Source organism: Phyllobates terribilis, unplaced genomic scaffold, assembly GCF_046119375.1.
Source record: "Phyllobates terribilis strain yellow unplaced genomic scaffold, ASM4611937v1 Scaffold_7__3_contigs__length_470593459, whole genome shotgun sequence".
NCBI classification, from domain to species: domain Eukaryota; kingdom Metazoa; phylum Chordata; class Amphibia; order Anura; family Dendrobatidae; genus Phyllobates; species Phyllobates terribilis.
Window position 1 is genome coordinate 23,296,135 of NW_027362767.1, and position 18,433 is coordinate 23,314,567.

The 18,433-nt window shown below is 35.3% G+C and overlaps 1 protein-coding gene across 1 annotated transcript in view; it reads left to right on the forward strand.

Annotated features, from left to right (window-relative positions):
• PPP4R4 (protein phosphatase 4 regulatory subunit 4) overlaps positions 1 to 18,433 on the forward strand; it is a 290,124-nt gene that overhangs the window by 201,083 nt on the left and 70,608 nt on the right. The window contains exon 4 of the mRNA XM_073638312.1: positions 7,544 to 7,691. Within this exon, the coding sequence (XP_073494413.1) occupies positions 7,544 to 7,691 (148 nt within the window). The remainder of the gene's footprint in view (positions 1 to 7,543; positions 7,692 to 18,433) is intronic.

An 18,433-nucleotide genomic window follows, 5' to 3' on the forward strand; every position in this document is an offset into this window, starting at 1 on the left:
TATAGTATATACAGTGTGTGATGAGGGTGGTGGTGTATACAGTGTGTATATAATATATACAGTGTGTGGTGAGGGTGGTGGTGTATACAGTGTGTATATAGTATATACAGTGTGTGATGAGGGTGGTGGTGTATACAGTGTGTATATAGTATATACAGTGTGGTGAGGGTGGTGGTGTATACAGTGTGTATATAGTATATACAGTGTGTGGTGAGGGTGGTGGTGTATACAGTGTGTATATAGTATATACAGTGTGTGGTGAGGGTGGTGGTGTATACAGTGTGTATATAGTATATACAGTGTGTGATGGTGTATACAGTGTGTATATAATATATACAGTGTGTGGTGAGGGTGGTGGTGTATACAGTGTGTATATAGTATATACAGTGTGTGATGAGGGTGGTGGTGTATACAGTGTGTATATAGTATATACAGTGTGTGGTGAGGGTGGTGGTGTATACAGTGTGTATATAGTATATACAGTGTGTGGTGAGGGTGGTGGTGTATACAGTGTGTATATAGTATATACAGTGTGTGATGAGGGTGGTGGTGTATACAGTGTGTATATAATATATACAGTGTGTGGTGAGGGTGGTGGTGTATACAGTGTGTATATAGTATATACAGTGTGTGATGAGGGTGGTGGTGTATACAGTGTGTATATAGTATATACAGTGTGTGGTGAGGGTGGTGGTGTATACAGTGTGTATATAGTATATACTGTGTGTGATGAGGGTGGTGGTGTATACAGTGTGTATATAGTATATACAGTGTGTGGTGAGGGTGGTGGTGTATACAGTGTGTATATAGTATATACAGTGTGTGGTGAGGGTGGTGGTGTATACAGTGTGTATATAGTATATACAGTGTGTGATGAGGGTGGTGGTGTATACAGTGTGTATATAATATATACAGTGTGTGGTGAGGGTGGTGGTGTATACAGTGTGTATATAGTATATACAGTGTGTGATGAGGGTGGTGGTGTATACAGTGTGTATATAGTATATACAGTGTGTGGTGAGGGTGGTGGTGTATACAGTGTGTATATAGTATATACAGTGTGTGATGAAGATGGTGGTGTATACGGTGTGTATATAGTATATACAGTGTGTGATGAGGGTGGTGGTGTATATAGTATATACAGTGTGTGATGAGGGCGGTGTTGTATACAGTGTGTATATAGTATATACAGTGTGTGATGAGGGTGGTGGTGTATACAGTGTGTATATAATATATACAGTGTGTGGTGAGGGTGGTGGTGTATACGGTGTGTATATAGTATATACAGTGTGTGATGAGGGTGGTGGTGTATACAGTGTGTATATAGTATATACAGTGTGTGATGAGGGTGGTGGTGTATACAGTGTGTATATAGTATATACAGTGTGTGGTGAGGGTGGTGGTGTATACAGTGTGTATATAGTATATACTGTGTGTGATGAGGGTGGTGGTGTATACAGTGTGTATATAGTATATACAGTGTGTGGTGAGGGTGGTGGTGTATACGGTGTGTATATAGTATATACAGTGTGTGATGAGGGTGGTGGTGTATACAGTGTGTATATAGTATATACAGTGTGTGGTGAGGGTGGTGGTGTATACGGTGTGTATATAGTATATACAGTGTGTGATGAGGGTGGTGGTGTATACAGTGTGTATATAGTATATACAGTGTGTGGTGAGGGTGGTGGTGTATACAGTGTGTATATAGTATATACAGTGTGTGATGAGGGCGGTGGTGTATACAGTGTGTATATAATATATACAGTGTGTGGTGAGGGTGGTGGTGTATACAGTGTGTATATAGTATATACAGTGTGTGATGAGGGCGGTGGTGTATACAGTGTGTATATAATATATACAGTGTGTGGTGAGGGTGGTGGTGTATACAGTGTGTGTATATAGTATATACAGTGTGTGATGAGGGTGGTGGTGTATACGGTGTGTATATAGTATATACAGTGTGTGATGAGGGTGGTGGTGTATACGGTGTGTATATAGTATATACAGTGTGTGATGAGGGTGGTGATGTATACGGTGTGTATATAGTATATACAGTGTGTGATGAGGGTGGTGGTGTATACAGTGTGTGTATATAGTATATACAGTGTGTGATGAGGGTGGTGGTGTATACAGTGTGTGTATATAGTATATACAGTGTGTGGTGAGGGCGGTGGTGTATACAGTGTGTATATAGTATATACAGTGTGTGGTGAGGGTGGTGGTGTATACAGTGTGTATATAGTATATACAGTGTGTGATGAGGGTGGTCCTGTATACAGTGTGTATATAGTATATACAGTGTGTGATGAGGGTGGTGGTGTATACAGTGTGTATATAGTATATACAGTGTGTGATGAGGGTGGTGGTGTATACAGTGTGTATATAGTATATACAGTGTGTGATGAGGGCGGTGGTGTATACAGTGTGTATATAGTATATACAGTGTGTGATGAGGGTGGTGGTGTATACAGTGTGTATATAGTATATACAGTGTGTGATGAGGGTGGTGGTGTATACAGTGTGTATATAGTATATACAGTGTGTGATGAGGGTGGTGGTGTATACAGTGTGTATATAGTATATACAGTGTGTGATGAGGGTGGTGGTGTATACAGTGTGTATATAGTATATACAGTGTGTGATGAGGGTGGTGGTGTATACAGTGTGTATATAGTATATACAGTGTGTGATGAGGGTGGTGGTGTATACAGTGTGTATATAGTATATACAGTGTGTGATGAGGGTGGTGGTGTATACAGTGTGTATATAGTATATACAGTGTGTGATGAGGGTGGTGGTGTATACAGTGTGTATATAGTATATACAGTGTGTGATGAGGGTGGTGGTGTATACAGTGTGTATATAGTATATACAGTGTGTGATGAGGGTGGTGGTGTATACAGTGTGTATATAGTATATACAGTGTGTGATGAGGGTGGTGGTGTATACAGTCTGTATATAGTATATACAGTGTGTGATGAGGGTGGTGGTGTATACAGTGTGTATATAGTATATACAGTGTGTGATGAGGGTGGTGGTGTATACAGTGTGTATATAGTATATACAGTGTGTGGTGAGGGTGGTGGTGTATACAGTGTGTATATAGTATATACAGTGTGTGATGAGGGTGGTGGTGTATACAGTGTGTATATAGTATATACAGTGTGTGGTGAGGGTGGTGGTGTATACAGTGTGTATATAGTATATACAGTGTGGTGAGGGTGGTGGTGTATACAGTGTGTATATAGTATATACAGTGTGTGGTGAGGGCGGTGGTGTATACAGTGTGTATATAGTATATACAGTGTGTGGTGAGGGTGGTGGTGTATACAGTGTGTATATAGTATATACAGTGTGTGGTGAAGGTGGTGGTGTATACAGTGTGTATATAGTATATACAGTGTGTGGTGAGGGCGGTGGTGTATACAGTGTGTATATAGTATATACAGTGTGTGGTGAGGGTGGTGGTGTATACAGTGTGTATATAGTATATACAGTGTGTGGTGAGGGTGGTGGTGTATACAGTGTGTATATAGTATATACAGTGTGTGGTGAGGGTGGTGGTGTATACAGTGTGTATATAGTATATACAGTGTGTGGTGAGGGTGGTGGTGTATACAGTGTGTATATAGTATATACAGTGTGTGGTGAGGGTGGTGGTGTATACAGTGTGTATATAGTATATACAGTGTGTGGTGAGGGTGGTGGTGTATACAGTGTGTATATAGTATATACAGTGTGTGGTGAGGGTGGTGGTGTATACAGTGTGTATATAGTATATACAGTGTGTGATGAGGGTGGTGGTGTATACAGTGTGTATATAGTATATACAGTGTGTGGTGAGGGTGGTGGTGTATACAGTGTGTATATAGTATATACAGTGTGTGGTGAGGGCGGTGGTGTATACAGTGTGTATATAGTATATACAGTGTGTGGTGAGGACGGTGGTGTATACAGTGTGTATATAGTATATACAGTGTGTGATGAGGGTGGTGGTGTATACAGTGTGTATATAGTATATACAGTGTGTGGTGAGGGCGGTGGTGTATACAGTGTGTATATAGTATATACAGTGTGTGATGAGGGTGGTGGTGTATACAGTGTGTGTATAGTATATACAGTGTGTGATGAGGGCGGTGGTGTATACAGTGTGTGTATAGTATATACAGTGTGTGGTGAGGGTGGTGGTGTATACAGTGTGTATATAGTATAAGCAGTGTGTGATGAGGACGGTGGTGTATACAGTGTGTATATAGTATATACAGTGTGTGATGAGGGTGGTGGTGTATACAGTGTGTATATAGTATATACAGTGTGTGGTGAGGGTGGTGGTGTATACAGTGTGTATATAGTATATACAGTGTGTGGTGAGGGTGGTGGTGTATACAGTGTGTATATAGTATATACAGTGTGTGATGAGGGTGGTGGTGTATACAGTGTGTATATAGTATATACAGTGTGTGGTGAGGGTGGTGGTGTATACAGTGTGTATATAGTATATACAGTGTGTGGTGAGGGTGGTGGTGTATACAGTGTGTATATAGTATATACAGTGTGTGGTGAGGGTGGTGGTGTATACAGTGTGTATATAGTATATACAGTGTGTGATGAGGGTGGTGGTGTATACAGTGTGTATATAGTATATACAGTGTGTGGTGAGGGTGGTGGTGTATACAGTGTGTATATAGTACATACAGTGTGTGGTGAGGGTGGTGGTGTATACAGTGTGTATATAGTATAAGCAGTGTGTGATGAGGACGGTGGTGTATACAGTGTGTATATAGTATATACAGTGTGTGATGAGGGTGGTGGTGTATACAGTGTGTATATAGTATATACAGTGTGTGGTGAGGGTGGTGGTGTATACAGTGTGTATATAGTATATACAGTGTGTGGTGAGGGTGGTGGTGTATACAGTGTGTATATAGTATAAGCAGTGTGTGATGAGGACGGTGGTGTATACAGTGTGTATATAGTATATACAGTGTGTGATGAGGGTGGTGGTGTATACAGTGTGTATATAGTATATACAGTGTGTGGTGAGGGTGGTGGTGTATACAGTGTGTATATAGTATATACAGTGTGTGGTGAGGGTGGTGGTGTATACAGTGTGTATATAGTATATACAGTGTGTGATGAGGGTGGTGGTGTATACAGTGTGTATATAGTATATACTGTGTGTGATGAGGGTGGTGGTGTATACGGTGTGTATATAGTATATACAGTGTGTGATGAGGGTGGTGGTGTATACAGTGTGTATATAGTATATACAGTGTGTGGTGAGGGTGGTGGTGTATACAGTGTGTATATAGTATAAGCAGTGTGTGATGAGGACGGTGGTGTATACAGTGTGTATATAGTATATACAGTGTGTGATGAGGGTGGTGGTGTATACAGTGTGTATATAGTATATACAGTGTGTGGTGAGGGTGGTGGTGTATACAGTGTGTATATAGTATATACAGTGTGTGGTGAGGGTGGTGGTGTATACAGTGTGTATATAGTATATACAGTGTGTGATGAGGGTGGTGGTGTATACAGTGTGTATATAGTATATACTGTGTGTGATGAGGGTGGTGGTGTATACGGTGTGTATATAGTATATACAGTGTGTGATGAGGGTGGTGGTGTATACAGTGTGTATATAGTATATACAGTGTGTGATGAGGGTGGTGGTGTATACAGTGTGTATATAGTATATACAGTGTGTGGTGAGGGTGGTGGTGTATACAGTGTGTATATAGTATATACAGTGTGTGATGAGGGCGGTGGTGTATACAGTGTGTATATAGTATATACAGTGTGTGATGAGGGTGGTGGTGTATACAGTGTGTATATAGTATATACAGTGTGTGGTGAGGGTGGTGGTGTATACGGTGTGTATATAGTATATACAGTGTGTGATGAGGGTGGTGGTGTATACGGTGTGTATATAGTATATACAGTGTGTGATGAGGGTGGTGGTGTATACAGTGTGTATATAGTATATACAGTGTGTGATGAGGGCGGTGGTGTATACAGTGTGTATATAGTATATACAGTGTGTGATGAGGGTGGTGGTGTATACAGTGTGTATATAGTATATACAGTGTGTGATGAGGGTGGTGGTGTATACAGTGTGTATATAGTATATACAGTGTGTGATGAGGGCGGTGGTGTATACAGTGTGAATATAGTATATACAGTGTGTGATGAGGGCGGTGGTGTATACAGTGTGTATATAGTATATACAGTGTGTGATGAGGGCGGTGGTGTATACAGTGTGTATATAGTATATACAGTGTGTGGTGAGGGCGGTGGTGTATACAGTGTGTATATAGTATATACAGTGTGTGATGAGGGTGGTGGTGTATACAGTTTGTATATAGTATATACAGTGTGTGGTGAGGGTGGTGGTGTATACAGTGTGTATATAGTATATACAGTGTGTGGTTAGGTTGGTGGTGTATACAGTGTGTATATAGTATATACAGTGTGTGATGAGGGCGGTGGTGTATACAGTGTGTATATAGTATGTACAGTGTGTGATGAGGGCGGTGGTGTATACAGTGTGTATATAGTATATACAGTGTGTGATGAGGGTGGTGGTGTATACAGTGTGTATATAGTATATACAGTGTGTGGTGAGGGTGTTGGTGTATACAGTGTGTGTATAGTATATACAGTGTGTGGTGAGGGTGGTGGTGTATACGGTGTGTATATAGTATATACAGTGTGTGATGAGGGCGGTGGTGTATACAGTGTGTATATAGTATATACAGTGTGTGATGAGGGTGGTGGTGTATACAGTGTGTATATATTATATACAGTGTGTGGTGAGGGTGGTGGTGTATACAGTGTGTATATAGTATATACAGTGTGTGATGAGGGTGGTGGTGTATACAGTGTGTATATAGTAAATACAGTGTGTGGTGAGGGTGGTGGTGTATACAGTGTGTATATAGTATATACAGTGTGTGATGAGGGTGGTGGTGTATACAGTGTGTATATAGTATATACAGTGTGGTGAGGGTGGTGGTGTATACAGTGTGTATATAGTATATACAGTGTGTGGTGAGGGTGGTGGTGTATACAGTGTGTATATAGTATATACAGTGTGTGGTGAGGTGTCGCCGTCTCTCCTCCTCGTCGTCGCTGATCTTCTCTTCTTAGAATCTTCTCGATGAGGATTTGTAATGGAGTATTGCTGCGATCGCCATAGTAACAGACAAATTATTTTACAGACGCATAAAGCGACAAGAGGAGATAGAGCCATCATTTATTATAAGAGACAGAAAGTTGTGAGAAGTTTTTCCTTTCGGACGTGTCCAGGAATGAGGGGACGAGTAACTGTGGGGTCTCTCTGGTGACCCTAACTCTGTGACTGCACTGTCAGATATTTGCAACAACTGGTTAATGCATCACAAAAGAGGGACCATCACCATGAACTGGGAGGATGGAGGGACAATAGCTAGGAAGGACCGCAGAGCAATAATATGCTGAAATGTAACACAAGCGGCTCACATTGTCTAACGCTCCTCCTATGTCCCCTTGCTGACAGGAGGTTCTCCATGTTGCAGGAGTAGAAATGCAGCTGACGGCCGCGTATTCATTCCTGACAATCCTACAAGAGGAGACTGTCCCAGTCCATTCATATTGTCTGTCCTTCCTGCAAATCATCCTACAGAATCTGGAGCACAGAGATATAGGTGAGAAATGTCTACTCGGGTCTTCTGTAATACTGCCCCTATGTACAAGAATATAACTACTATAATACTGCCCCTATGTACAAGAATATAACTACTATAATACTGCCCCCTATGTACAAGAATATAACTACTATAATACTGCTCCCTATGTACAAGAAAATAACTACTATAATACTGCCCCTATGTACAAGAATATAACTACTATAATACTGCCCCCTATGTACAAGAATATAACTACTATAATACTGCTCCCTATGTACAAGAAAATAACTACTATAATACTGCCCCTATGTACAAGAATATAACTACTATAATACTGCCCCTATGTACAAGAATATAACTACTATAATACTGCCCCTATGTACAAGAATATAACTACTATAATACTGCCCCCTATGTACAAGAATATAACTACTATAATACTGCTCCCTATGTACAAGAAAATAACTACTATAATACTGCCCCCTATGTACAAGAATATAACTACTATAATACTGCCCCTATGTACAAGAATATAACTACTATAATACTGCCCCCTATGTACAAGAATATAACTACTATAATACTGCCCCCTATGTACAAGAAAATAACTACTATAATACTGCCCCCTATGTACAAGAATATAACTACTATAATACTGCTCCTATGCACAAGAATATAACTACTATAATACTGCTCCTATGTACAAGAATATAACTACTATAATACTGCCCCCTATGTACAAGAATATAACTACTATAATACTGCTCCTATGTACAAGAATATAACTACTATAATACTGCCCCCTATGTACAACAATATAACTACTATAATACTGCTCCCTATGTACAAGAAAATAACTACTATAATACTGCCCCTATGTACAAGAATATAACTACTATAATACTGCCCCTATGTACAAGAATATAACTACTATAATACTGCCCCTATGTACAAGAATATAACTACTATAATCCTGCCCCCTATGTACAAGAATATAACTACTATAATACTGCTCCCTATGTACAAGAATATAACTACTATAATACTGCTCCCTATGTACAAGAAAATAACTACTATAATACTGCCCCTATGTACAAGAATATAACTACTATAATACTGCCCCTATGTACAAGAATATAACTACTATAATACTGCCCCTATGTACAAGAATATAACTACTATAATACTGCCCCCTATGTACAAGAATATAACTACTATAATACTGCTCCCTATGTACAAGAAAATAACTACTATAATACTGCCCCTATGTACAAGAATATAACTACTATAATACTGCCCCTATGTACAAGAATATAACTACTATAATACTGCCCCTATGTACAAGAATATAACTACTATAATACTGCCCCCTATGTACAAGAATATAACTACTATAATACTGCTCCCTATGTACAAGAAAATAACTACTATAATACTGCCCCCTATGTACAAGAATATAACTACTATAATACTGCCCCTATGTACAAGAATATAACTACTATAATACTGCCCCCTATGTACAAGAATATAACTACTATAATACTGCCCCCTATGTACAAGAAAATAACTACTATAATACTGCCCCCTATGTACAAGAATATAACTACTATAATACTGCTCCTATGCACAAGAATATAACTACTATAATACTGCTCCTATGTACAAGAATATAACTACTATAATACTGCCCCCTATGTACAAGAATATAACTACTATAATACTGCTCCTATGTACAAGAATATAACTACTATAATACTGCCCCCTATGTACAACAATATAACTACTATAATACTGCCCCCTATGTACAAGAATATAACTACTATAATACTGCTCCTATGTACAAGAATATAACTACTATAATACTGCTCCCTATGTACAGGAATATAACTACTATCATACTGCTCCTATGTACAAGAATATAACTACTATAATACTGCTCCTATGTACAAGAATATAACTACTATAATACTGCTCCTATGTACAAGAATATAACTACTATAATACTGCTCCTATGTACAAGAATATAACTACTATAATACTGCCCCCTATGTACAAGAATATAACTACTATAATACTGCTCCTATGTACAAGAATATAACTACTATAATACTGCCCCCTATGTACAAGAATATAACTACTATAATACTGCTCCTATATACAAGAATATAACTACTATAATACTGCCCCCTATATACAAGAATATAGCTACTATAATACTGCTCCCTATGTACAAGAATATAGCTACTATAATACTGCTCCTATGTACAAGAATATAACTACTATAATACTGCCCCTATGTACAAGAATATAACTATTATAATACTGCCCCTATGTACAAGAATATAACTACTATAATACTGCTCCTATGTACAAGAATATAACTAATATAATACTGCTCCTATGTACAAGAATATAACTACTATAATACTGCTCCTATGTACAAAAATATAACTACTATAATACTGCCTCCTATGTACAAGAATATAACTACTATAATACTGCCCCCTATGTACAAGAATATAACTACTATAATACTGCTCCTATATACAAGAATATAACTACTATAATACTGTCCCCTATATACAAGAATATAGCTACTATAATACTGCTCCCTATGTACAAGAATATGGCTACTATAATACTGCCCCTATGTACAAGAATATAACTACTATAATACTGCCCCTATGTACAAGAATATAACTATTATAATACTGCCCCTATGTGCAAGAATATTACTACTATAATACTGCTCCAATGTACAAGAATATAACTAATATAATACTGCTCCTATGTACAAGAATATAACTACTATAATACTGCTCCCTATGTACAGGAATATAACTACTATAATACTGCTCCTATGTACAAGAATATAACTACTACAATACTGCTCCTACATACAAGAAAATAACTACTATAATACTGCTCCTACGTACAAGAATATAACTACTATAATACTGCTCCTATGTACAAGAATATAACTACTATAATACTGCCCCTATGTACAAGAATATAACTACTATAATACTGCCCCCTATGTACAAGAATATAACTACTATAATGCTGCCCCTATGTACAAGAATATAACTACTATAATACTGCCCCGTGTACAAGAATATAACTACTATAATACTTTCCCCTATGTACAAGAATATAACTACTATAATACTGCTCTTATGTGCAAGAATATAACTACTATAATACTGCCCCTATATACGAGAATATAACTCCTATCATACTGCTCCTATGTACAAGAATATAACTACTATAATACTGCCCCTATGTACAAGAATATAACTACTATAATACTGCTCGTATATACGAGAATATAACTCCTATCATACTGCTCCTATGTACGAGAATATAACTACTATCATACTGCCCCTATATACGAGAATATAACTCCTATAATACTGCTCCTATGTACAGGAATATAACTACTATAATACTGCCCCTATATACGAGAATATAACTCCTATAATAATGCTCCTATGTACAAGAATATAAGTACTATAATACTGCTCCCTATGTACAAGAATATAACTACTATAATACTGCTCCTATGTACAAGAATATAACTACTATAATACTGCTCCTATGTACAAGAATATAACTACTATAATACTGCTCCTATGTACAAGAATATAACTACTATAATACTGCTCCTATGTACGAGAATATAACTACTATAATACTGCCCCTATGTACAAGAATATAACTACTATAATACTGCCACTATGTACAAGAATATAACTACTATAATACTGCTCCTATGTAGAAGAATATAACTACTATAATACTGCCCCCTATGTACAAGAATATAACTACTATAATACTGCTCCTATGTAGAAGAATATAACTACTATAATACTGCCCCTATGTACAAGAATATAACTACTATAATACTGCCCCTATGTCCAAGAATATAACTACTATAATACTGCTCCTATGTACAAGAATATAACTACTATAATACTTCCCCTTATGTACAAGAATATATCTACTATAATACTGATCCTATGTACAAGAATATAACTACTATAATACTGCTCCTATGTTCAAGAATATAACTACTATAATACTGCTCCTATGTACAAGAATATAACTACTATAATACTGCCCCTATGTACAAGAATATAACTCCTATAATACTGCCCCTATATACGAGAATATAACTCCTATAATACTGCCCCTATATACGAGAATATAACTCCTATAATACTGCTCCTATGTACAGGAATATAACTACTATAATACTGACCCTATATACGAGAATATAACTCCTATAATAATGCTCCTATGTACAAGAATATAAGTACTATAATACTGCTCCCTATGTACAAGAATATAACTACTATAATACTGCTCCTATGTACAAGGATATAACTACTATAATACTGCTCCTATGTACGAGAATATAACTACTATAATACTGCCCCTATGTACAAGAATATAACTACTATAATACTGCCACTATGTACAAGAATATAACTACTATAATACTGCTCCTATGTAGAAGAATATAACTACTATAATACTGCCCCCTATGTACAAGAATATAACTACTATAATACTGCTCCTATGTACAAGAATATAACTACTATAATACTGCCCCCTATGTACAAGAATATAACTACTATAATACTGCTCCTATGTAGAAGAATATAACTACTATAATACTTTCCCCTATGTGCAAGAATATAACTACTATAATACTGCTCCTATGTACAAGAATATAACTACTATAATACTGCCCCCTATGTACAAGAATATATCTACTATAATACTGCTCCTATGTACAAGAATATAACTACTATAATACTGCTCCTATGTACAAGAATATAACTACTATAATACTGCTCCTATGTACAAGAATATAACTACTATAATACAGCCCCCTATGTACAAGAATATAGCTACTATAATACTGCTGCTGTATACAAGAATATAACTACTATAATACTACCCCCTATATACAAGAATATAGCTGCTATAATACTGCTCCTATGTACAAGAATATAACTACTATAATACTGCTCCTATGTACAAGAATATAACTACTATAATACTGCCCCCTATGTACAAGAATATAACTACTATAATACTGCTCCTATGTACAAGAATATAACTACTATAATACTGCTCCTATGTACAAGAATATAACTACTATAATACTGCCCCTATGTACAAGAATATAACTACTATAATACTGCTCCTATGTACAAGAATATAACTACTATAATACTGCTCCTATATACAAGAATATAAGTACTATAATACTGCCCCTATGTACAAGAATATAACTACTATAATACTGCCCCCTATGTACAAGAATATAACTACTATAATACTGCTCCTATATACAAGAATATAAGTACTATAATACTGCCCCCTATATACAAGAATATAGCTACTATAATACTGCACCCTATGTACAAGAATATAGCTACTATAATACTGCCCCTATGTACAAGAATAGAACTACTATAATACTGCTCCTATGTACAAGAATATAACTACTATAATACTGCCCCCTATATACAAGAATATAACTACTATAATACTGCCCCCTATATACAAGAATATAGCTACTATAATACTGCCCCCTATGTCCAAGAATATAACTACTATAATACTGCTCCTATATAGAAGAATATAACTACTATAATACTGCCCCCTATATACAAGAATATAGCTACTATAATACTGCACCCTATGTACAAGAATATAACTACTATAATACTGCCCCTATGTACAAGAATATAACTACTATAATACTGCTCCTATGTGCAAGAATATAACTACTATAATACTGCTCATATGTACAAGAATATAACTACTATAATACTGCTCCCTATTACAAGAATATAACTACTATAATACTGCTCCTATGTACAAGAATATAACTAATATAATACTGCTCCTATGTACAAGAATATAACTACTATAATACTGCTCCCTATGTACAGGAATATAACTACTATAATACTGCTCCTATGTACAAGAATATAACTACTATAATACTGCTCCTATGTACAAGAATATAACTACTATAATACTGCTCCTATGTACAAGAATATAACTACTATAATACTGCCCCCTATGTACAAGAATATAACTACTATAATACTGCTCCCTATGTACAAGAATATAGCTACTATAATACTGCCCCTATGTACAAGAATATAACTACTATAATACTGGCCCCTATGTACAAGAATATAACTACTATAATACTGCCCCTATGTACAAGAATATAACTACTATAATACTGCCCCCTATGTACAAGAATATAACTACTATAATACTGCTCCCTATGTACAAGAATATAGCTACTATAATACTGCCCCTATGTACAAGAATATAACTACTATAATACTGGCTCCTATGTACAAGAATATAACTACTATAATACTGCCCCTATGTACAAGAATATAACTACTATAATACTGCCCCTATGTACAAGAATATAACTACTATAATACTGCCCCTATGTACAAGAATATAACTACTATAATACTGCCCCTATGTGCAAGAATATAACTACTATAATACTGCTCCTATGTACAAGAATATAACTACTATAATACTGCTCCCTATGTACAGGAATATAACTACTATAATACTGCTCCTACGTACAAGAATATAACTACTATAATACTGCTCCTACATACAAGAAAATAACTACTATAATACTGCTCCTATGTACAGGAATATAACTACTATAATACTGCTCCTATGTACAAGAATATAACTACTACAATACTGCTCCTACATACAAGAAAATAACTACTATAATACTGCTCCTACGTACAAGAATATAACTACTATAATACTGCTCCTATGTACAAGAATATAACTACTATAATACTGCCCCTATGTACAAGAATATAACTACTATAATACTGCCCCGTGTACAAGAATATAACTACTATAATACTTTCCCTATGTACAAGAATATAACTACTATAATACTTTCCCCTATGTACAAGAATATAACTACTATAATACTGCTCCTATGTGCAAGAATATAACTACTATAATACTGCCCCTATATACGAGAATATAACTCCTATCATACTGCTCCTATGTACAAGAATATAACTACTATAATACTGCCCCTATGTACAAGAATATAACTACTATAATACTGCCCCTATATACGAGAATATAACTCCTATCATACTGCTCCTATGTACGACAATATAACTACTATCATACTGCCCCTATATACGAGAATATAACTCCTATAATACTGCTCCTATGTACAGGAATATAACTACTATAATACTGCCCCTATATACGAGAATATAACTCCTATAATAATGCTCCTATGTACAAGAATATATGTACTATAATACTGCTCCCTATGTACAAGAATATAACTACTATAATACTGCTCCTATGTAGAAGAATATAACTACTATAATAATGCTCCTATGTACAAGAATATATCTACTATAATACTGCTCCTATGTAGAAGAATATAACTACTATAATACTTTCCCCTATGTGCAAGAATATAACTACTATAATACTGCTCCTATGTACAAGAATATAACTACTATAATACTGCCCCCTATGTACAAGAATATATCTACTATAATACTGCTCCTATGTACAAGAATATAACTACTATAATACTGCTCCTATGTACAAGAATATAACTACTATAATACTGCTCCTATGTACAAGAATATAACTACTATAATACAGCCCCCTATGTACAAGAATATAGCTACTATAATACTGCTGCTGTATACAAGAATATAACTACTATAATACTACCCCCTATATACAAGAATATAGCTGCTATAATACTGCTCCTATGTACAAGAATATAACTACTATAATACTGCTCCTATGTACAAGAATATAACTACTATAATACTGCCCCCTATGTACAAGAATATAACTACTATAATACTGCTCCTATGTACAAGAATATAACTACTATAATACTGCTCCTATGTACAAGAATATAACTACTATAATACTGCCCCTATGTACAAGAATATAACTACTATAATACTGCTCCTATGTACAAGAATATAACTACTATAATACTGCTCCTATATACAAGAATATAAGTACTATAATACTGCCCCTATGTACAAGAATATAACTACTATAATACTGCCCCCTATGTACAAGAATATAACTACTATAATACTGCTCCTATATACAAGAATATAAGTACTATAATACTGCCCCCTATATACAAGAATATAGCTACTATAATACTGCACCCTATGTACAAGAATATAGCTACTATAATACTGCCCCTATGTACAAGAATAGAACTACTATAATACTGCTCCTATGTACAAGAATATAACTACTATAATACTGCCCCCTATATACAAGAATATAACTACTATAATACTGCCCCCTATATACAAGAATATAGCTACTATAATACTGCCCCCTATGTCCAAGAATATAACTACTATAATACTGCTCCTATATAGAAGAATATAACTACTATAATACTGCCCCCTATATACAAGAATATAGCTACTATAATACTGCACCCTATGTACAAGAATATAACTACTATAATACTGCCCCTATGTACAAGAATATAACTACTATAATACTGCTCCTATGTGCAAGAATATAACTACTATAATACTGCTCATATGTACAAGAATATAACTACTATAATACTGCTCCCTATTACAAGAATATAACTACTATAATACTGCTCCTATGTACAAGAATATAACTAATATAATACTGCTCCTATGTACAAGAATATAACTACTATAATACTGCTCCCTATGTACAGGAATATAACTACTATAATACTGCTCCTATGTACAAGAATATAACTACTATAATACTGCTCCTATGTACAAGAATATAACTACTATAATACTGCTCCTATGTACAAGAATATAACTACTATAATACTGCCCCCTATGTACAAGAATATAACTACTATAATACTGCTCCCTATGTACAAGAATATAACTACTATAATACTGCTCCCTATGTACAAGAATATAGCTACTATAATACTGCCCCTATGTACAAGAATATAACTACTATAATACTGGCTCCTATGTACAAGAATATAACTACTATAATACTGCCCCTATGTACAAGAATATAACTACTATAATACTGCCCCTATGTACAAGAATATAACTACTATAATACTGCCCCTATGTACAAGAATATAACTACTATAATACTGCCCCTATGTGCAAGAATATAACTACTATAATACTGCTCCTATGTACAAGAATATAACTACTATAATACTGCTCCCTATGTACAGGAATATAACTACTATAATACTGCTCCTACGTACAAGAATATAACTACTATAATACTGCTCCTACATACAAGAAAATAACTACTATAATACTGCTCCTATGTACAGGAATATAACTACTATAATACTGCTCCTATGTACAAGAATATAACTACTACAATACTGCTCCTACATACAAGAAAATAACTACTATAATACTGCTCCTACGTACAAGAATATAACTACTATAATACTGCTCCTATGTACAAGAATATAACTACTATAATACTGCCCCTATGTACAAGAATATAACTACTATAATACTGCCCCGTGTACAAGAATATAACTACTATAATACTTTCCCTATGTACAAGAATATAACTACTATAATACTTTCCCCTATGTACAAGAATATAACTACTATAATACTGCTCCTATGTGCAAGAATATAACTACTATAATACTGCCCCTATATACGAGAATATAACTCCTATCATACTGCTCCTATGTACAAGAATATAACTACTATAATACTGCCCCTATGTACAAGAATATAACTACTATAATACTGCCCCTATATACGAGAATATAACTCCTATCATACTGCTCCTATGTACGACAATATAACTACTATCATACTGCCCCTATATACGAGAATATAACTCCTATAATACTGCTCCTATGTACAGGAATATAACTACTATAATACTGCCCCTATATACGAGAATATAACTCCTATAATAATGCTCCTATGTACAAGAATATATGTACTATAATACTGCTCCCTATGTACAAGAATATAACTACTATAATACTGCTCCTATGTAGAAGAATATAACTACTATAATACTGCCCCCTATGTACAAGAATATAACTACTATAATACTGCTCCTATGTAGAAGAATATAACTACTATAATACTTTCCCTTATGTGCAAGAATATAACTACTATAATACTGCCCCCTATGTACAAGAATATAACTACTATAATACTGCCCCCTATGTACAAGAATATAACTACTATAATACTGCCCCTATGTCCAAGAATATAACTACTATAATACTGCTCCTATGTACAAGAGTATAACTACTATAATACTGCCCCCCATGTACAAGAATATATCTACTATAATACTGATCCTATGTACAAGAATATAACTACTATAATACTGCTCCTATGTTCAAGAATATAACTACTATAATACTGCTCCTATGTACAAGAATATAACTACTATAATACTGCCCCTATGTACAAGAATATAACTCCTATGATACTGCCCCTATATACGAGAATATAACTCCTATAATACTGCTCCTATGTACAGGAATATAACTACTATAATACTGACCCTATATACGAGAATATAACTCCTATAATAATGCTCCTATGTACAAGAATATAAGTACTATAATACTGCTCCCTATGTACAAGAATATAACTCCTATAATAATGCTCCTATGTACAAGAATATAAGTACTATAATACTGCTCCCTATGT